Below are 18456 nucleotides of genomic sequence, written 5' to 3' on the forward strand. Positions count from 1 at the left end.
AGCAAGGCAATAATTAAGTGAACATTACAACAGCCAGCAAAGATAAAACAATTATTTTTGTTCCTTCTTTGTGGGTGGCCAGTGTTACTGATTGCCTTCCTATCTCCCCCCCCCCCCCCCGCCGATCCCAAACCATTAACCTGCTACAATTTCAGACCAGAGTGGTTAGTGGGCATATATTCCATATAAATAGAGCAGATTCCTCTAGATCTCTCATGTGAGTGAGCCAAATTGCAGATGAAAGTCCATTTAAAAACCAATAAAAACAAACACTTTGAGCTGAGATAAAGAAGAAACTTGCCTCCAAACTTCATGGCTGAAGCATGAAAAATGAGTTTGTGGATCTCTTTTCCAAGGTATTACAGTTTTATAATGCATCCTCCTTATAAAAGAGGAGATCTTGATACAAGTATGATGTTCTCCAGGAAATATTGAGGTGGCAGGCATGTGGTTTGAATAATGTATGTTATTTGTCAGGATCCTAGCAAAACCTCCTCCTGCTCTTTTGCTCCTGCTGCAATCTCTGCCTTTTGGTTTTTAAAAGAATATATAAAAACATTGGGGGGAAGAGTGTGTAAAATTAACAGATCATTGTATCGCTTAGGAATGATTTTCCTAAACTGGAAAACAGAAAAGACCAAGCAGTACAAAGGCACTCCCTATCCTTCCCCACCAATGCTTTTTTAAAACCCATTTGCAAGTGTTCAGTTTCTTCCAGTCATGGCATGTTCTTGTTGCATGATCAATACATTTAGGTCTTAAGAATTACCCAGCTCAGCGCCTTTTTGCACCCTGTGGCCAATCTTCTAGCCTTCGCATGCTCATGTCGTAGCTTTGGCTCCGGAGAGCAAAGACATCTGGGTGCAATTTAGTAGCAATACACTGGATCATACCCTCATTTGATTGCTCAACAGGTAGTTTGGATAAGGACGGGTTAATTGCTTCAGGTGGAAGGATTTTTTAATCCTTGTCAGACCTTGATTATGAGTTCTTCTACAGCTGAAAAGCAAATCAGCAGTTATTTATAGGCCCTAGTACAGTTGATTATCGTTGACCTTTGTGCAGTCTGTATGCATTCTCTTCTAGGGTCTTTGCTAGGGGGATGTGACCATTTGCAAGACGGGCTCTGTGCGCATTAGGGAAAGATTTACAGAAGTTGTGTGATTCCCTTTGCATTCAAAAGGAATAAAACATGGGGAGAAAATAGGCTTTGCAGAGGGCTAGATTAGATAATATGCTGGGGACACGTGAACAGTTTGGCTTTCATTTTTAAATGAAAGAAGCTGTCTGTTTTAGCAGAGCAATTGGAGTGGGTAGGCTGTCTTATTAGTTCCCCTCTTGATACTTTCTTGCTTAGACCTTTCCCCCTCAGCTGTTTTCCCATCCACAGGGGAAAAATTATGGGGACCCTGTGTCTTCCCTGCTGGGGATGGGAAAGTAGCAGGGGTAGAATTTGTGGGGGAAGAGTTAAGCAGTCATAGGAGGAATAGGAACATTGGAAGCTGCCTTATACCATGTCAGGCTATTTGCCCTTGTAGCCCGCTCTCTGCCCCTGGTGTGTTTCTCATGATTGCCACCACTGATGCTGCTTTCTAGTTAAAAACAAAACAAAAACTCAACGCTACAACAGAATACCCACATAACATCTAGTTTGGCCAGAGCAAGAAAACGAGAGAGCATAACATTCACAGATCTGTATATCCCCTGAGAATATATTCCATTGTCAGAACTGGAAAACAAAACGGACCAAAATCCTTTGTGAAATAATAATAACGGGTAGATTCTCTGCTTGTACATGTAGCCTTTGTTCTTCACTTCACTCTTAATAAATCATTGCCTGCAGCTGAGCGGATCAAAATATCACCTCCACAGAAGTGTGAGTTCTTCCCCCTGACCCCAGTGGCATTTATCTCTTTGTGTTGTCATAAGCACAGCAAAGCAGTTTGCAAAGCATGCATGCATGCTAATTAAAGATGCAGTATACCCTTTCCTTTCTCTTCCAATAGCATCTTTGCTTCAGAGAGGAGCCAGCTTCCTTCCTGTGCCCCAAAAGAGTTTTGCCCCCAGCTGTGCACATAGATTTCAAATTCCTTCTCTCTCTCCCCCCCCCCCCTTTCAGGACCATTGAGGACTCCAAATAGATCCTTGGGTTGCTTATCTCTCCTTTTCTGTTGATTGGGTTCTGGATATTCACACCCTGTGCTGGAGCACGTTTCTCACTTTCCTAGTTAAGACCATGGCAACAACATTTAGGTATATGAATATTTGCATTCTGCAAGGAGCTCCCATGATGCTCCTGCCTTCACAATGCATACTTGTTTTTTAAGACACAATCTTACAAAAAGCTTTTAAAAAGACAGTACATCAGATTGCAGGTGCTTCCAAATAGATGACTTACGACGTTACTATTCAGAAAGCATTGTGCACCAATTCTATTTTTCCCCTGAATGGGTTTGCTGTGGTAAGAAAGAGCCAGAAGAGCCTAGTAAGGAAGAGCCAGAAGATACATCAGTACTTGATAGGCATACCCGTAGCATACCAGCTAACCTATGAAAAGAGTCTTGAGTGCTGTTAATGTGTGTTTTGAAATCTCCTTTTATGTTTCAACTGCATGTACTCTTTCTGTGCTAACCCCACTCCTGTTTCTGGTACTAAAGGCACTGTAAGTTTCAGGATGGATATACTGCCTGCTGTAATAGGTATTGATTGATATTATCATGGATCTGTCTGTATTGCCATTAACAGCCTAACAGTATGTCTATTCACATTCTAGAATAATCTTAGAAATTAACATTCTGCACCATGGAATGAAGAAGCGCTATTCTCTCCTGGCTCTGGTGTTAGTGCTTGCTTTTAAATGACATCAATACAAAATGAGGATATTTGCAAAGAGGAAAACAGGATTATGATAGAATTGGGTTACTTTGGACATTTTTGTTTGAATGAGAATCTAAGAACAAGGCTATTGGAAGGCAGTGGATCCAAACATTTGTACTAGAGTAGGATGATATAAATGGTGGAACTTGAAACAGAGCCTCTAAGATTTTGTTTTGGGAGATTTTATTATGAGGAGCTTCATTGAAGTCAAAAAAGCAACTCCAACCTTCATCTATCTATCTAATATAGGAAACTGCCTTATACCATCAGACCATTGGTCCATCAAACTCAGTATTGTCTGCCCTGACTGGCAATGGCTCTCCAAGGTTTCAGACAAAGGTCTTTCTCTGCCCTACCTGGAGATGCTGGGGCTTCTTCACACAGTGCAGAGTTAAACTATGGAATTCGCTACCACAAGATGTAGTGATAGCCACCGGTTTGGATGGCTTTAAAAGGGGGTTGGATAAATTCCTGAAGGAGAAGGCTTTCAATGGCTACTAGTCCTGATGGCTATGTGCTACCTCCAGAATCAGAGGCAGTAAGCCTATGTACACCATTTGCTGGGGAACATGGGCGGGAGGGTACTCTTTCACCTGTGTCCTGCTTGTGGGTTTGTGATCGACAGCTGGTTGGCCACTGTGTGAACAGAATGCTGGACTAGATGACATCTTGGTCTGATCTAGCATGGCTCTTTTTACGTTCTTATTGAACCTGAGACATTCTGCATGCAAATCATGTACTCTACCACTGAGTATAGTCCTTCCTTGTCCTCAGTGCAGATGCATCTTTCCTCAGTGCAGATGTAAGCCAACCGAAACGTGGAAGGATAGGGGCAGCACAAATATATTTCAGATGCAAATGAAGTTGTTGGTTTCCAAAAACCAGTGTTGCCCTACTGCCTTCAGTAAGAGAGAGGATTGTGTTTAATGTGAGGAAGCTGCACTAGGTTGGCTTTTTAAAAATGCCTAATGAAGAGAGCTACTAGGAAGGGGCAGTAAGGAACCTACAGATTAGGGGGTGGAAATGGAGAAATGCAAACTCCCCTCCCTCAATTCTCAGTGCAGAATGAGCCTGTTCTTTCCAGAGTTTTTCAGAAAGTTTTCTGAAATCTCAAAGATGTGGCCTGTTCTAAATGCTTCCTTCCCGCCCTGCATTGTCCCCGGTCTTCCTTGCCGCCAATTTTCCTCTTCCCTTTGTCACCCACCCCAACTTCCCTTCCAGCAGCAGTAGCTGCTGCTGGTGTGTAAAAGGGGGGCTGTTCTTTGGGCCTTCATTAGCCAAAATTGTAGTTTGTAATTACTCTTCTGGATCTTTACTAGGCCCAGAAATCCAGGCTAAATACAATTAGCCAGGCAGTTATGTGCCAGGACCGTCTTGGGATATAATGAAAGCCCAAGAAAAGTCCTTCCCTTTGGTAGGGTGACCATATTTTGGAAACCAAAAAGGAGGACAACATGGTCAGCCCCCAAGGAGGAGTGTCCAGCACCAAGGGGGTGTGCCCACCCGAACATAGCCTTGGCCACATGTCTGATTTTACAGCACACATTTAAGACAAATCTGTTCTACATAACATCTTAATGTTAAAATCACAAATAAAGAACAAGTGAGACATTCAATGTATCTGAAATTAACTTCACTCACTCCTACTTTTGTAGCTTTTGCTGTACTTTGAAGCTTTTGCTATACTCTGTGTGATACATCCTCCCCTTCCCTCAAATATCTTTTCTGACTGTATCCTCACTCATTGCAAGCTGCTGCTGTTGTTAACGGGGTTTGCTACTGGCCGACCGGATGGCTGGCTTTTTTATTTTTAAATTTCATTTTAAAAAAACCCAACTTGTGTATGATTGTCACAAGTTTCTCTACTCCAACATTAGGGTGGGTGTTGTGGCAGTGAACACTACTTTGCCCATTCACACTTCTCACTTATATACATTAGCTTCTCAAGGCTTGTGCGTTGGCACCACTTCGCACATCCAGACTTTGAACTCCTGTCTACTTCCTGCACAAACACACGACTCTGAGACCCTCTTCCTAATGCCCTGCGTTGCATGCCAGCACCATGGGGCTAAGTTACAATAGATGTCTCTGGGTTGTCTGTGCAGCCTCTGTTGTCTCTCACTCTTAAGTCATTGCAGACAAACCAAAGCCTCCAGCCTCAAACAATCTCTCTCTCTTTCTCTCTCTCTCTCTCCTTCTCTCCCTCTCTCTCTCTCTCTCTGCCAAAGTCTCCCAATGGGCCAGCTAGGCTGCACACTTGTGGCTTGGGATATTTATTTATTTATTTATTTATTTATTTATTTATTACATTTCTATACCGCCCAATAGCCAGAGCTCTCTGGGCGGTTCACAAAAATTAAAAACATTCAAAGTATGAAACAACAGTATCATACTGCTTATTGCTTATTATCATATTGCTTATTGCAGGTTATTGCTTGGTCATGTCTGGTGACTCTTATATTATTATTATTATTATTATTATTATTATTATTATTATTATTATTATTATCATCATCCCGCCTTTTGCCCAATACTTTAAAAACCTCTGCCACCACCTCCTCTCCTCCTGCGCAACTGCTCAACTGACTAAAGCCCTACCTAAGAGCTACCATCATGCCAAGTTTCATGTCTTTGTCTTTAAAAATGACGGAGTTATAAGCATTTTTGTTAATTCCCTTTAAAGTAGAGCTGCCCTTTGGCTGGGGAAGATGGGGGAAAAATCTGGATTTTCCTTCAAATTTCATAATTTCCCACCTTCGCAGATTTGTTACCAAAAATCCTGATAAATCCGAGTTTTTTCTGTCATATGGTCACCCTACCTTTGGGGACAGATTTGGGGGGCAGTAGGCTGAGCTTATTTTCAAGCCTACCTGAATTCACAGCTAGGATTGTAATGGAGTGTAAAAACCTTGTTATTTCTAAAGTGTGTGTGAGTGTTCTTTTCTAAACTCTCCCAGTTTGAAACTCTGCAATGTTGCTAGCAGGAATACAAAGCTAAGATCAAAGGTATCTCTGCTTGCAATTATATTTTGTTTCTCTTTCTTTCCATTCTTTTAAAGGTCATTAGACAGAAAGCCACAGAGACCTGTTTTAGGAAAGTCACGGACACTTCCAAGCATTCCTCAATCCCCTGTCATAAGCCGGATTCCTCTTCTAGATTCAAAACTGTACAGGAAAGATATGCCAGAACAGAAACAATATAGGAATCACTCTGCCCCTGATTGTCAGAAAGGGTGCACAGTGCCCTCTACTGGTAAGTTTCAATAAATGTAAGTAGTCCTGCATCTCTTACTTTTATTGTTTACTACTTCATCCTGCTACAGGTTTCAGGACAACTTTTTTATAATCCTTTTCAGGGGACGCCTTACATAATTAAGAAATATGGTTCTAAACATTTCTGATTAAAAAGACAAGTTCATTTCAGGGAACCACCTCTCATTTTAACGTATAAGTTTTTCTACCTTTCATTAAAGATTTTTCTCAAGTTAAGTATAAGCTTATCCTATATCTTGTAAGGGTGTAAAACCCTTTTTATAGTGGGTGTATTGCTATAATTTTATTGGCCAGCAGCTGAATAAAAAGGTTAATAGCTTTTAAAATTTGTATGAAGTTTTAGCCACACTTCCTAACTTGAGGATGTTTCTGATATCATAAGTGACTTTTAAGAATATCGAAGGAAATGTGAGAATTTACAGTGTAATAAGGAACAACTGCCACTCATTGTTGTGATAAAAGACAATCATACATATCATACTAACATATGAAAAACAAAATAATATTGAAAGCAAAATAGTGTTCCCCTAACTCTCATTAACATCTCAAATTCCATGCCCATAGATTAATCAACCAAAACATTAATTGATCTGGCAATTAAACCAATTAATGATTCTAGCCCTACTTCTAATGTTGGAAGTTTCCATCCAAAAAACTAAATTCAAAGAAGCCAGCAAAGGTAAGGCTAGCATTGGTCATTGCCTTTCCTCCCTTCTTCCTGCCAGTTTTAGTCTTGTAGACAAAAATGTGTAGCAGATTCAGTTTCAACCTTAAACTTGAATTTTTTTTGTGGACATCATTACTCACAGGCATTCTCAATCGTCTATCTGGAATAAATATTGTATATAAATATTGTAAATAAATAAAATAAAAGAGAGATACTACCCCATGTCTAGGAATAGTCTTCAGGGGTCAAATTGATGGCTTCAAAGGGATATTTCAGCCTATTGGCAGGCTACTGAGCATAAGCGCCTGCAAGAAACTTCACATCAGTCTTATTTGATATTCACTGATATTGCTTTAAGATGTTGAGCCTGGACCCATATTGAAGAACAAGCATGAAGGGTTGACAGTGCTAGTTGATTGCCTTGTAGGTTATGAACTTCTGGTCGTGTACACAGAGCAAGATTCAGCGATTTAACCCAATTTGCCACACTAAAATGAGTGTTCCCACAATGGAAATTGAGATATCTTAATAAGTGATTAGTGTGACTATACCAAGTCAAAGAGTTGCATTCCGCCCAAGGTATTACATATTGTTATGTATGATGGTCAGGTAGAGATCCCCACTGTTGGGTGCAGCACTACAGAAAAAAATCCATCCTGTTAAGCTGACATTTGTCTTGGTACAAATACAATAAAATAATGATTGCAATCTCAATAAAATCTCTTTCATAATCAGTATGCTCTGATATGTGATATTTCTCAGTGTGTACCAGAATCTGCAAACAGCAGGAAAATGACTTCTGTCAACCAGGGAAAGCCTGAGAGAACAAGGACTGATTTACACCAAGCAGGATATTGCACTATGAAAGTGGTATATAAAAGGCAGGAGCCACACCAAGCAGGATATAGCAGCATGAAAGCTGTATATGGTATGTGTCAGTGGGCCCCAACAGTTGTCAGTGCACTTCGATACCGCTATAAAGCAGTAGTGTGACTCCTGCCTTTTATAAACCACTTTCATGCTACTTTCATAGTGCAATATCCTGCTTAGACCCAAGTGTGTTTTCTGGAGGCATTTAAAAGGTGGCATATTTTCTGTCTCCCAAACTGTACGAGGGAGGGTTTTCCATATGATGGGTGCCGCTACAGAGAAGGCCTGCTGTCTGGGTACTTCATGGCAATATTCCATTCATGTTGAAAGGTTTGAATTTTTTAATGGACATTTCTTGAATGTAATGCGAACTTTGCTTTATTCTTTGGAAATACGTTGGCAAGAATTTTGAGTAATATTTACTGTCAAGGCAGAACCATTAATTTTGGCTCCTCATTTCATGGTTGTGGGTCCTTCTTCTCTCTCTTACTCACAGGAGAGGCATGGCAGCTGGAAGATGACTGCACTGAACCTGTGAGGGATCCTGCCCTTCAGCCAAGGCTATGCACTGCAATGGATGAGGCGCCTTTCCGGTCCTTCAGAGCTCGGTCTTTCTATATGAGGAAAAGTCTTTCGGTGGACAATCACCTGAGTTCGCTCAGCTATTCTATCCACCCCACAGAAACAAAGACAGAACGGGTCAAAACCAAACTTCGGAGGCAGTTTGTGAGTACCAAATGGCTGTGTCTCAAACTGGTCATCTTTCTGTTGTCACTCAGAGTCATGTCCACATTTGTATCTATATGTTTCTCACAAACAGCCTGCATACTTAATCTGCTGAAACTGATGATACCCTCTTTTTTGGTAGTTGCAAAATGGTATATCAAAAGTACTGAATTCTAGTCAGATATTTCAAATCCTCATGGGGATTCTCAGTGTGCATGGTTAAAGCCAAGCTTTGTAGTTTTTGCATCCTAAATATGTCCTGCTTGGGTAGGATAAGGATGTGTGCAGTGTGCATGTACACATCAATCTACCTTTCCTTTCACCTTTGGAATGCGCAGTTCAAACACTGCATTTGTCAGAAGTAAAAAAAAAAGAAGAGTTTTTTATTTGTCATCATAGATTTTTGTTTCTCCAAACATTAGACAATTGTGATTATAGAAATGATCCAGCACTAGGATAACAGTTGGTGTTTCAGATCAGTGCACAAAAAGGCAAAGAAACCCCAGACGATAAGTGTACCTATAAGATAAAATTATTTAGATTGATCTGAGTAGAGTCATATATACATGTATGTGTGCGCGTGTGTATAGAATAGAAATGGGTGCTATAATGCTCTACCAAGGAGAAGTCCTTTTACTTGAAAGTGGAGGGGATCTCTTGGGTATATGAGAGATGGATAAGATGACAGAGTTTGGTTTCCACCTGTTAAGGCACAAACCTATGGGGATGGCTGTACACTTCCCATTTCTAAGGTTAATGGCCAGCCAAGGCAGAGCAAAAAACATGGCAGAGACAATCTTTGCCTCCGTGCTCCACCTGCCCTGCATTTTAGCTAGATGGGCTTTTTTGTCCATCTAGTTGAGGCATTGGGGAGTGGGAGGGAAGGAAGCCAGAGGATTCCTCTTAAGCCAGCCTCCTTGGTCTCCTCCCCTCTTCACCCTCGGGAATGCCCCCATTAGCTTCCCTTTGAGGTTGCGTTTGTGATCTCGGAAAGACAGTTGGTGTGGTGCTCTCTGCACTGACTGTGCAAGGGAGGGGGAGGTGTGCTCAGATTCGCTGTCTCTGACGTCTGATCCAGGAATCCAAACTAGCCACCACCACCACCACCACGACACTATCAAGAGGCCATAGGATTACTCTCTAAATTATTTAATAATATATCTGGTTTTAGGGAGAGATGATTTTGAAGTCGGCTTGCAGTCCCATAGGCTGTCGATGAGGGTAATGAATGGTCGTGGTGTTCAGTTGGATAGGGGGATATGCTGCGTCAACTTTGAAAGACAAATGAAAGTGGATAGAAGAGAATTAAGCTTTTGCTAGTGTTTTCCTTTTATACGTGCTAAATTGAGACTGTGATGAGGATACAGGAGGGTTCAGTTGTCTTCTTGAAAATGTAACTTAGTGAAGTAGTTTGGATTTCCTAAGGTAGCCAAGGTGAGAATCTAAGCAAGGTATATCCAGTAAGTTGAATTGTGAAGGCTAAACCAGATTTGCTCAAAACAGCTGAACTCCTGATTAATATTGAATGTCAGGTAGTCTATACCTAGGGTTACTGTGGAAGACTGTAAACATTTTTGTTAGATTTTATACTTAAAAGATTAATACACTTTTATACTTAAAAGATTAATACAGTAGAAGAGCACAAATGACAGATGGGCTACAGTGTTGTCAGTGAACTCTGTTTAACAATTAATGGGCTCATTTTCCACTTTCTGAGAGACACCTGATCTGGGAAGTGTCGGTTCCGTACCTCATTACTAGCCTCAGGATTGTAATGAAGGGATCAGGTGTCCCTCTACTGAAAGGCAATGCTGCCTTAGAAAGGGTTGCCATTTTGTAGACGAGTTCATGGAAATAATAGGAAAGAATGTGAGGGAACTAGGAGGGGTTGTTACAAACCTGTGTGGCCAGAAGGCAGAGAGAAAAACACCTGTGTTAAAAAAAGGTATCCCACCTGTTGTTCCACAGTGTTTTGCAGGTATCTTCGGTTTTATTCCTCTGCTTGGTGTTAGATAGACCTGTGCTGCCTGGCATGTAATCCTACTATTGCTTAAAATTGCAATATCCTTGCATCTGTCTGCTATTCTTGGGTACTTCGCCAAGGCCTTAGCAATCTTGGTTTCATCCTATGAGGTAGTGGTGGATAATACCAAGATAAAACGCAGAAACCTGATGTGACATTTTGGGTGTTTCCAGATGGATGGCGCTTAGAGAGCTGTCAGTGAAAAGATGCTGTGCTGCTATTCTGTCCTTTCATTCTTAACCGATTTTTGTGTGTGGAAATAAAGAAGACGGAAGAAACATTGTCATCTGGACTCACTGTAAAATTTCATGAATGAAGCCGGGTGACTTCATGATAAAATCATCTACAAGCACCATTCTATGGATGCTGATTTGACATCATGATTCTGCAAACCACAAGCAAATAAAATAAGACAGTGGAATGTAAGAGTCAACAAGTGAACAAAAACAGCCAACTTTGGTGCCATCATTTGTGTTGAGAAGCAGAAAATATCAAAAGGATTTTGAATGTTTAGAGCCACTCGGTTTTGCTTTGGGGTAAGAAACAACCTTTCTTCTGCCAATTCTTTTGTTACTTTATCCTATACAAGAGGTTGGAACGGAATGGTCAGATTTTCAGGAGAGTCTGTTTCTCTTCCCTCCCTTTACAATATGCGGTCCGGCTTGTTTGCATGAGTCACCTGGAGGCATTTGCTAGGCAAGCATCTTCTTGCTGCATGCCTGTCCTTTGTGCCTCTGGCATGCTGTGCTTTAGATAGCATAGGCTGATCTGTAGGAAATCAAGATGGTGGGAGATAGAATGTAGTTACTTATTTTTGTTACTTTTATATCTTGCCTTTCCTCCAAGAAACCCAAGGTGCTGCCTATGATCTTCCTCTCCATTTTATCCCCACAACAACCCTATGAGGTAGGTTAGGCTGAGAGTCAGTGATTTTTTTAAAAAATGTATTTTAAAATGTTTCATTGTTTTAATCTATTGCTTTGTAATCTGCCTTGAATGCCATTTTTTGGTAGAAAGCATAAAATAAATAAATAAATTGGCCCATTGTCACCCAATGAGCTTCATGGCAGTGTAGGAACTAGAACGCAGGTCTCCCCAGTCCAGTCCAACATTTTAACCATTACAGCACACTGGCTCTTAAATAATGCCCCTTGGACCACAGGGTCGGTTGATCATTTCCCGTTCTGTGATTCTAAGAAGTCCTTTGGGTTTGTAAATACAGCCGAATCTTAGGAAAGCAGAAGATGATTATAGAACCTCTTCCAGCACTCAAAACACTTTGCCAAAAATGAATTGAAAGCATAGTTGGTAGTGACTGTAATAAAGACTTTGTGACACCACTGTAAGATCAAACAAACGGAATGCAGCCAAAATGTGTAAATTACCAGCATCTTGGCTTTCAACAAATGGACAAAGCTCTAGTGAGTCACTAGAAAAACTGGCAGAGAGATCCTGGTAGGAATTGAATTTTAGGTTCCCAGAAAGCAGAGCAGATACTGATCTCTTAGACCCATCTGCTGCTTATTGCCCTCTCAAGGAAGAGTAGCTCCCCCTCCCCTCCCCTCTGCCTCTCCTTTTATGGAGATGCTATGACACTGCTGTTTGGTGCACCATGTCTCTGACTGCGGCGCACTGTGATCTTGATTTGATATGCGGAGGATCGTACATCGCTGGCCCTTCCAAATCCATGATTCTTTGATGATGTGGTTATGTTCCTGAAAAGGTTAGCCTTTATATCCAGAGCTCTTTAGTTCAGTAATCCATAAAATGACTAGCTTCACTTCTGTCATGATACAGTAGCTTTAAGGCCAGCAATTAATTTTTGACAGTAAACATACTTTCAACTGAGCAAGGGCTGAGTGGTCTGCAACATTGGCTTACTCTCACATGAACCATAACACAGTTATTTTTTTAGTCATCTTAGCTGCTCACTGCCATTTACTTTGTCTTGGATTGTGTTTAGGAAGGAGCAACCTAGATGCACAATAACAGAATTCATCAACCAAAGCCTTTCTTGGTGTTCACTTTGTGCCAGAGTGGATTAAAGAGCCCTTAGCCTAATCCTTAGCTTGTAAGAAAGAGACTGAGATGCCTAATATTAATTATGCATTCACATGTGCAGAAAAATAGTTTTGTTGGGATCATGAACTATATTGGGGGTCACTTGGGAAACTTCTGGGGCCTGATTTGTCCTCTGGTTTCCAGTTGCCTATCCCAATTTTAAGGATGATTATTATTATTTTAATCCGAAGGAAAAATCCTTATTATAACTTCAGAAAGTTAAGGCTACCATGTTCGATTCGAGCTACATGGCCATGGAGGGCTGAATGTGACTTGAAGATTCATAGATCAGATTTACTTTCTGAATCTTGGAACTATAGAATATGCAACTTTCTTTAGCTACTGCCTTGGCTGTGCCAAAATAATGACTAGATTTGACATATATAAGCTTTCCCCTCTTCTTTCCCCCATAATTAGAAGTCTGTAGATCAGTGTTCATGTTCGTTATTAAAGTTGGAAATCATCTCTCTGAAAGACTGCTTGCTTGCAGTACTTTTTAAAAAGATGGTTGGTTTATCCCCTGTTTCGAAGTCTTAAAATACTGCTGGCCACACTGCCAAGATAGATTTTATTTCAGGTTTGGCTTCTTTCCTGTTTTAATAAGAAGTTGATGGCAACATTAATAAAGTTTAAGTAATAGGTTTTGCTGATTTTGAAATTGTAATTTGTAACCAATCATAGCCATGTGCTGAATCAGCAGCCTTGTTTTGTGAGTCCATTGTATCCAAATACTGATCTAGTTGGCTTCTTGAGGGTTGACCTTGTTAGTCTGTTGTTGCAAAAAACAAAACAAAACACAGCCTTGCAGCACCTTAATGACTAGCACATTATTATGACCTATAATGACATCATTGGATGCATGAAGATCTAGTTAAACTAGTGCACTTATTTAATTTCTCCCCATTGGTTACAGAACACGTTAGAGAACACAGTGGTATGCTTTTTAAATGTCTCTGAAGGAGTGTACTTCGGAACACCTTGTGCCAATATCTCCAGATATTGCATGCAGAAGATCCCATGTTCAATCTCCAGTATCTCCAGATAGGGCCTGCCTGAAATCTTGGAGAGCTGCTGCCAATCAGTGACGACAATACTGGGCTAGACAGACCAATGATCTGACTCAGTATAAGGCAGCTTCCAATGTTCCTATGTTTCTTTCTGTGGTCGTGATTTCCATGCACTACTGAGTTATATGTGTTCCAGTGCAGTGGTATTATAACCCTTCAGTTTCACAACATTTTTCTCCCACCTTTTTTTACCTTCAGGGATTTGCAGGGAAGGTTTTGGAGGCAGGAAATCTGTGGCTGTCCTCCATTTCCTCTCCTTTGATGACCAGCCATTATTATTTAATTATTAGGCTATTTTTCCATGAACGCCTATACACCTAAACTTATGCGCAACTGTGAATAACCACACAGCCTTTCTATTTTAAAGCCTGCATTCCTGAAGAGCTGCACAGGTGTGCATACATTTATTGGATGTAATAAAAAGCAAACTGAAATGGCAGCTTGATCTCCCACTTCTCCTGCAACTACAGCATTTTTTGGCATGTCCCTTAGACACAAAAGTATACAGTAGACTCTGTCTTTATCTCAGCTTTGCTTACATGAGGTTTAAGTTATGAGCTATATAATTTTTCTGTTCCATATGTTTAGAGAAGTAATACTTGTAGAAGTAGACACTGACTTTTCTATTACTGGATCTTATCTCTACATTGGGTATCTTTCTCCTCTGCTCTTCCCACCACATCAGATCTTGACTGATTATTCTGTATGCTTCCAGTTAACTGTTTGTGAAATCCTGACTGTCTTTTGATGCTGAAAATAATCCCCAGATACTTCTACTCTCTCTCTCTCTCTTTCTCACTCTCTCTGTGAATAAAGCTCTCTCTAGTTTCTGGGATCATTTAGGATTGGCTGTTGCTTTTGTAAAGGAAGTTTGGGGATATGTTACCTACTGAAAAACAGGTTTAACTTTACGGGAGTTAGGCAAAATGAGCTGTCACAGTTTGCCACTGAGCATACATCTGATATTAGGCATGGGAACTAATTATTTTAAGCCAATGTTTAGGCATACTCTGACTACAGATAGCAATCATAAACCGAAGCGATTAACACACTGTGGCCTCATAGGCTCAAAACACTGTAGCGGTCTGCATATGATTACCATTCTTTCATAATTAGAATAAAATGGACCTATTTTATTAAAGTAATACAAGGAAGGGTATACATAAGGGTGGACAACATTTATCCTTTGAAATAATTGAGGTACTCACAACTTCAAATTTGTAGGTTTGATTCATTTTTCTAGCACCTTGCTGCTGAATTGTATATTGTAAAATGTAATGATGACAATATAAAGAGTTATAAACAAGTATATAAGAGGCCTTTTTCCTGTCCATTATTTATCAAGAAATGTTGAAAGTCTGTCCTTTCTCAACAAACATTCAAGGAATGTGTGTGCCTGATGATTTTGTTCATATATTTTCATAGGCTGCTGCATGTTTTACATAGTGGAGACTACCACAGTCTGATTAAGTGTGATGTAGAATAGATGTGACATACCATCCACAAGCATTAGTTGGGCATTCACCATGTTTATTACAATGTTATACAAATGCTGGATAGTTCTGCCTACAGGCATCCCTAGAGGCCAATGCACATATGACAGTTGTTGAACCTTGAGAGATTTCATAATTTCTTTTCAGATGGTATTTGACTCCAGAGGCTGAAAATGTGGCAAGCTTGAAACACTTCCTGGAAACACACCTGTTTACATAAGCTTTCCCTGGGTTATGATTGATTATCATGATACTGCGCCATTTGATTGCTTTCTATTGCTGCTTTTAATTTTTTATTTCTCTTTAGTTATTTATTGTTATAGCTGTTATTGTTTATGAATTGAGCATATTAATAGTCATTTTTAATACTTTGGCATTTAAATTACTTTTTAAAATTACTTTTTAAAGTACTTTTGTTATATCTTGCAGTGTACAAGTATTATTTTAATAATAATAATAATAATAATAATAATAATAATAATAATAATAATAATTTGGAAAGCTCTACGCTCTCTCTCACTTATACATACTATCAAGGACCCAATTTACTACATGCACACGAGTAAACTGTGATTCTGGTTTATAGCTTTTTATTATTTACAGATATTTATCAACAAACTGAAATGGCAAAATATCCCCAAAAGAGTTTTAAGCGGAAGCAATGCCATTATAAAATATGTATGCTCGCTATCTTAATGTCTTTCATGTGTCCATGCAGTTCAAAGGAATATCAATTTGGGATGGTGGGGTAGAGATAGTTATCTTAACAATTCACCACCACAAGCCAAAGTCCATGGCAAAAGAAATATCAAATGAAAAGATACAAATAACTTGAAAATAAAAAAGATAAATATGTATACAATACAGTAATAAAAGAACCTCCTCCAATTTTGCTTGGAAATATCGAAAGAAATACTGACAGTAATAAATGTACTGTTAGGCATTTGTCAAGGATGGCAGAAAGCAACAAAAGGCATCCAGCTGCTGTCTCTCACAGTGTGCAAAGTACACAACAGGTTACAGTGATTCTGTGTTTTGCTGTCATGGATAAACTAGCATTATCTTCCTAAGCTTTCAGCAATCCGAGTGGCTTGTGTGATGGCCCTCTTTCAGCATGGGTGCTTTTGTGATGTCAGCTTCACAGCCCTTTAGGCTGATAAAGCCTTTGAAATATCCTGGCTTAACTGGCTTATGGGATAAACAAAACAGTCTGATACCAGCAATCAAACTGAGAAAGGGTTTTTTTTTAGCAGCACCTTTGTTGTGTCTCCCAGGTGTAATATAGAATGTTCCTGTCAGGTGCAAAATTAAATTGAAAGGGGTAGAATTGGGATTTGAGGTCAACTTTCACATAACTCTTCCACATGAGTTCTAATCTGAAATTTTTTGTTATTGACACTGCGGCAATCAACTCCTCAAAGTCCCTATTCATTTTTAAGACTGTGTCTAGGAATAATTTATGTGGTTCTTGTATAGCATTGCCAACTTCATTAGGAGCAGCATCATAAATGGCTGCACTTGACACATTACATTCCCGATAAAACAGGCAAGAGTGATAGGAAAGCTCTGTATTATGCTACTGTGAGACAAGAAGATTTTGCCAAAGGGCCTTGAATCTTCTTGCATATTGGCAGTGATCTACTGCGATTGCGTGCACATTTGGTGTGAATCTTACAATCTTTCACTACAGGGTGGGCAGAGAAGATAAAGGGGCATGGTGGGGAAAGTGGGTTTTTTTATGTGCGCTGGAGTTATGTGCACCACCTCTTTTAACTTCATAAAGTTACTCTGAGGTAGGAGCTCTGATGGTGTTAAGGATACAGAACAAGCCCACTCCTCCCACACTCTCTCTGAAGCCATTTTCACCCCCTCTGCTGGTGCATATGCACTAGTATTGGGGACATACCAACATACTTTGCCATCTGCATATTCCTGGTAATACGACAGCATACATAGAGTGAGCGTCCCTGTCAGTGGTACATCTCCAAGAAATGTGGGTGCAGGGGACCTGTAAGATATCGTAAAGCATTCCTACTGGTGTAGATGAGGCATAGAATTGTGCTGCTACTTGTGCACATGTTGGCTTCCCACTGCCCCATCAATGGCCAGTATACAAAACTACACAAATAGTTCCATATGTCCAAGGTGGGTTTATGATATGTGTCTCAAAGAACTGGTACATGCAGGCCTTTGTGTGTGTGTGTGTGTGTGTGCGTGCGTGTATGTGTATATATATATATATATATATATATATATATATATATATCTTGGCCCCAAGTACAGAAAAAATCTCATACTATTGATTCATTACAAAAAGAATGTTTTTTTTCCCCTATGTAGAAATTAATCTGTTTATAGGAAACTATTGTACGAATTGGCAATAAGGTTTTTTTTAATTGATGTATTTGAGACTTGCTATTTTACTAATAAAAATTCAGCCTGCTCCCTTGTTCAAACTTCCAGGCTTCAATGAATGTGTCTCATCCAGCCCATCTTATGTCCATGATAAGATATATGTACTTTTATTGGCTCTGCTGACATTGGCTGTGCTTCAGGGTCAGCTCCATGTTTCTCATTGAATTAAATCTACTAGGCCTGTTAAATTGTTAAATTTTGAAGCATGATGTACAAATCGTTTTCACAATGGACATGCCCTGTCATGATTTGTTCCAAACTTCTTCTCATGTGTTCCTGCAATTTATGTGAGATAATCAAAGATATATTCTTCTATTAATTTATGGAACTTGCTGCCATGGGATGTGGTAGTGGTCACTAACTTTAAAATATAGATATATTCATGGAGGAGTCTATTAATGGTTGCTTGACATGGTGGCTCCAGGTTCAGAAGCAGTATGCCACTGAATACTAGGTACTGAGGAACAGTAGTGGCAGAGAGCTATTGGCTTCATGTCCTGTGTGTGGGCTTCCCAGCAGTAGCTGTTGGCCAATGTGGGAAATAGAATGCTGGACAGGGTGGACAATTGATCTGATCAAGCCGGGCCTATCTGATGTTCTTAAATGTACGTTGTAGCGGATATACAAAATTTGGTGAGTGTTTGTCTAAGACACAATAAGCATAGCTTGGAATTATGAATGACCTGAACTTTGCACAGCCAAATAATTTTCTGTTGCATGCCTTCTAATATCAAGTGGTTCCATGTTTTCTTACTCTTTTCCTAGCTGGTTCATTTCCAGTTTGTGATTTTATTATTGAAGTATTTGCCCTGTTTTCTTTTCCCACTGGGGTTCATGATCAAGAAGGAGAACATACATCCTATCTAAATTTTGCAACTTAATGCTGCTTGTATGGGGACTATTATATAATTACCTGGTTCACATGATACAGCAAGCCACTGTGGGTTAATTCACCCCCAAGGCTTATGTGTTGGCTGCCATTTT

The 18456-nt window shown here is 39.9% G+C and overlaps 1 protein-coding gene across 2 annotated transcripts in view; it reads left to right on the forward strand.

Moving 5' to 3' along the window:
- Positions 1 to 18456, forward strand: part of LOC134410191 (ankyrin repeat and fibronectin type-III domain-containing protein 1-like) — a 328172-nt gene that overhangs the window by 26279 nt on the left and 283437 nt on the right. Inside the window, exons 2-3 of one of the 2 annotated variants that reach the window (XM_063143337.1) lie at positions 5937 to 6130; positions 8184 to 8413. The exons of the other annotated variant lie outside the window; for it this stretch is intronic. Coding sequence (XP_062999407.1) covers positions 5937 to 6130; positions 8184 to 8413 — 424 coding nt within the window. The remainder of the gene's footprint in view (positions 1 to 5936; positions 6131 to 8183; positions 8414 to 18456) is intronic. 2 annotated transcript variants of the gene reach the window in all.

Source organism: Elgaria multicarinata, chromosome 17, assembly GCF_023053635.1.
Source record: "Elgaria multicarinata webbii isolate HBS135686 ecotype San Diego chromosome 17, rElgMul1.1.pri, whole genome shotgun sequence".
Taxonomy (NCBI): Eukaryota; Metazoa; Chordata; class Lepidosauria; order Squamata; family Anguidae; genus Elgaria; species Elgaria multicarinata.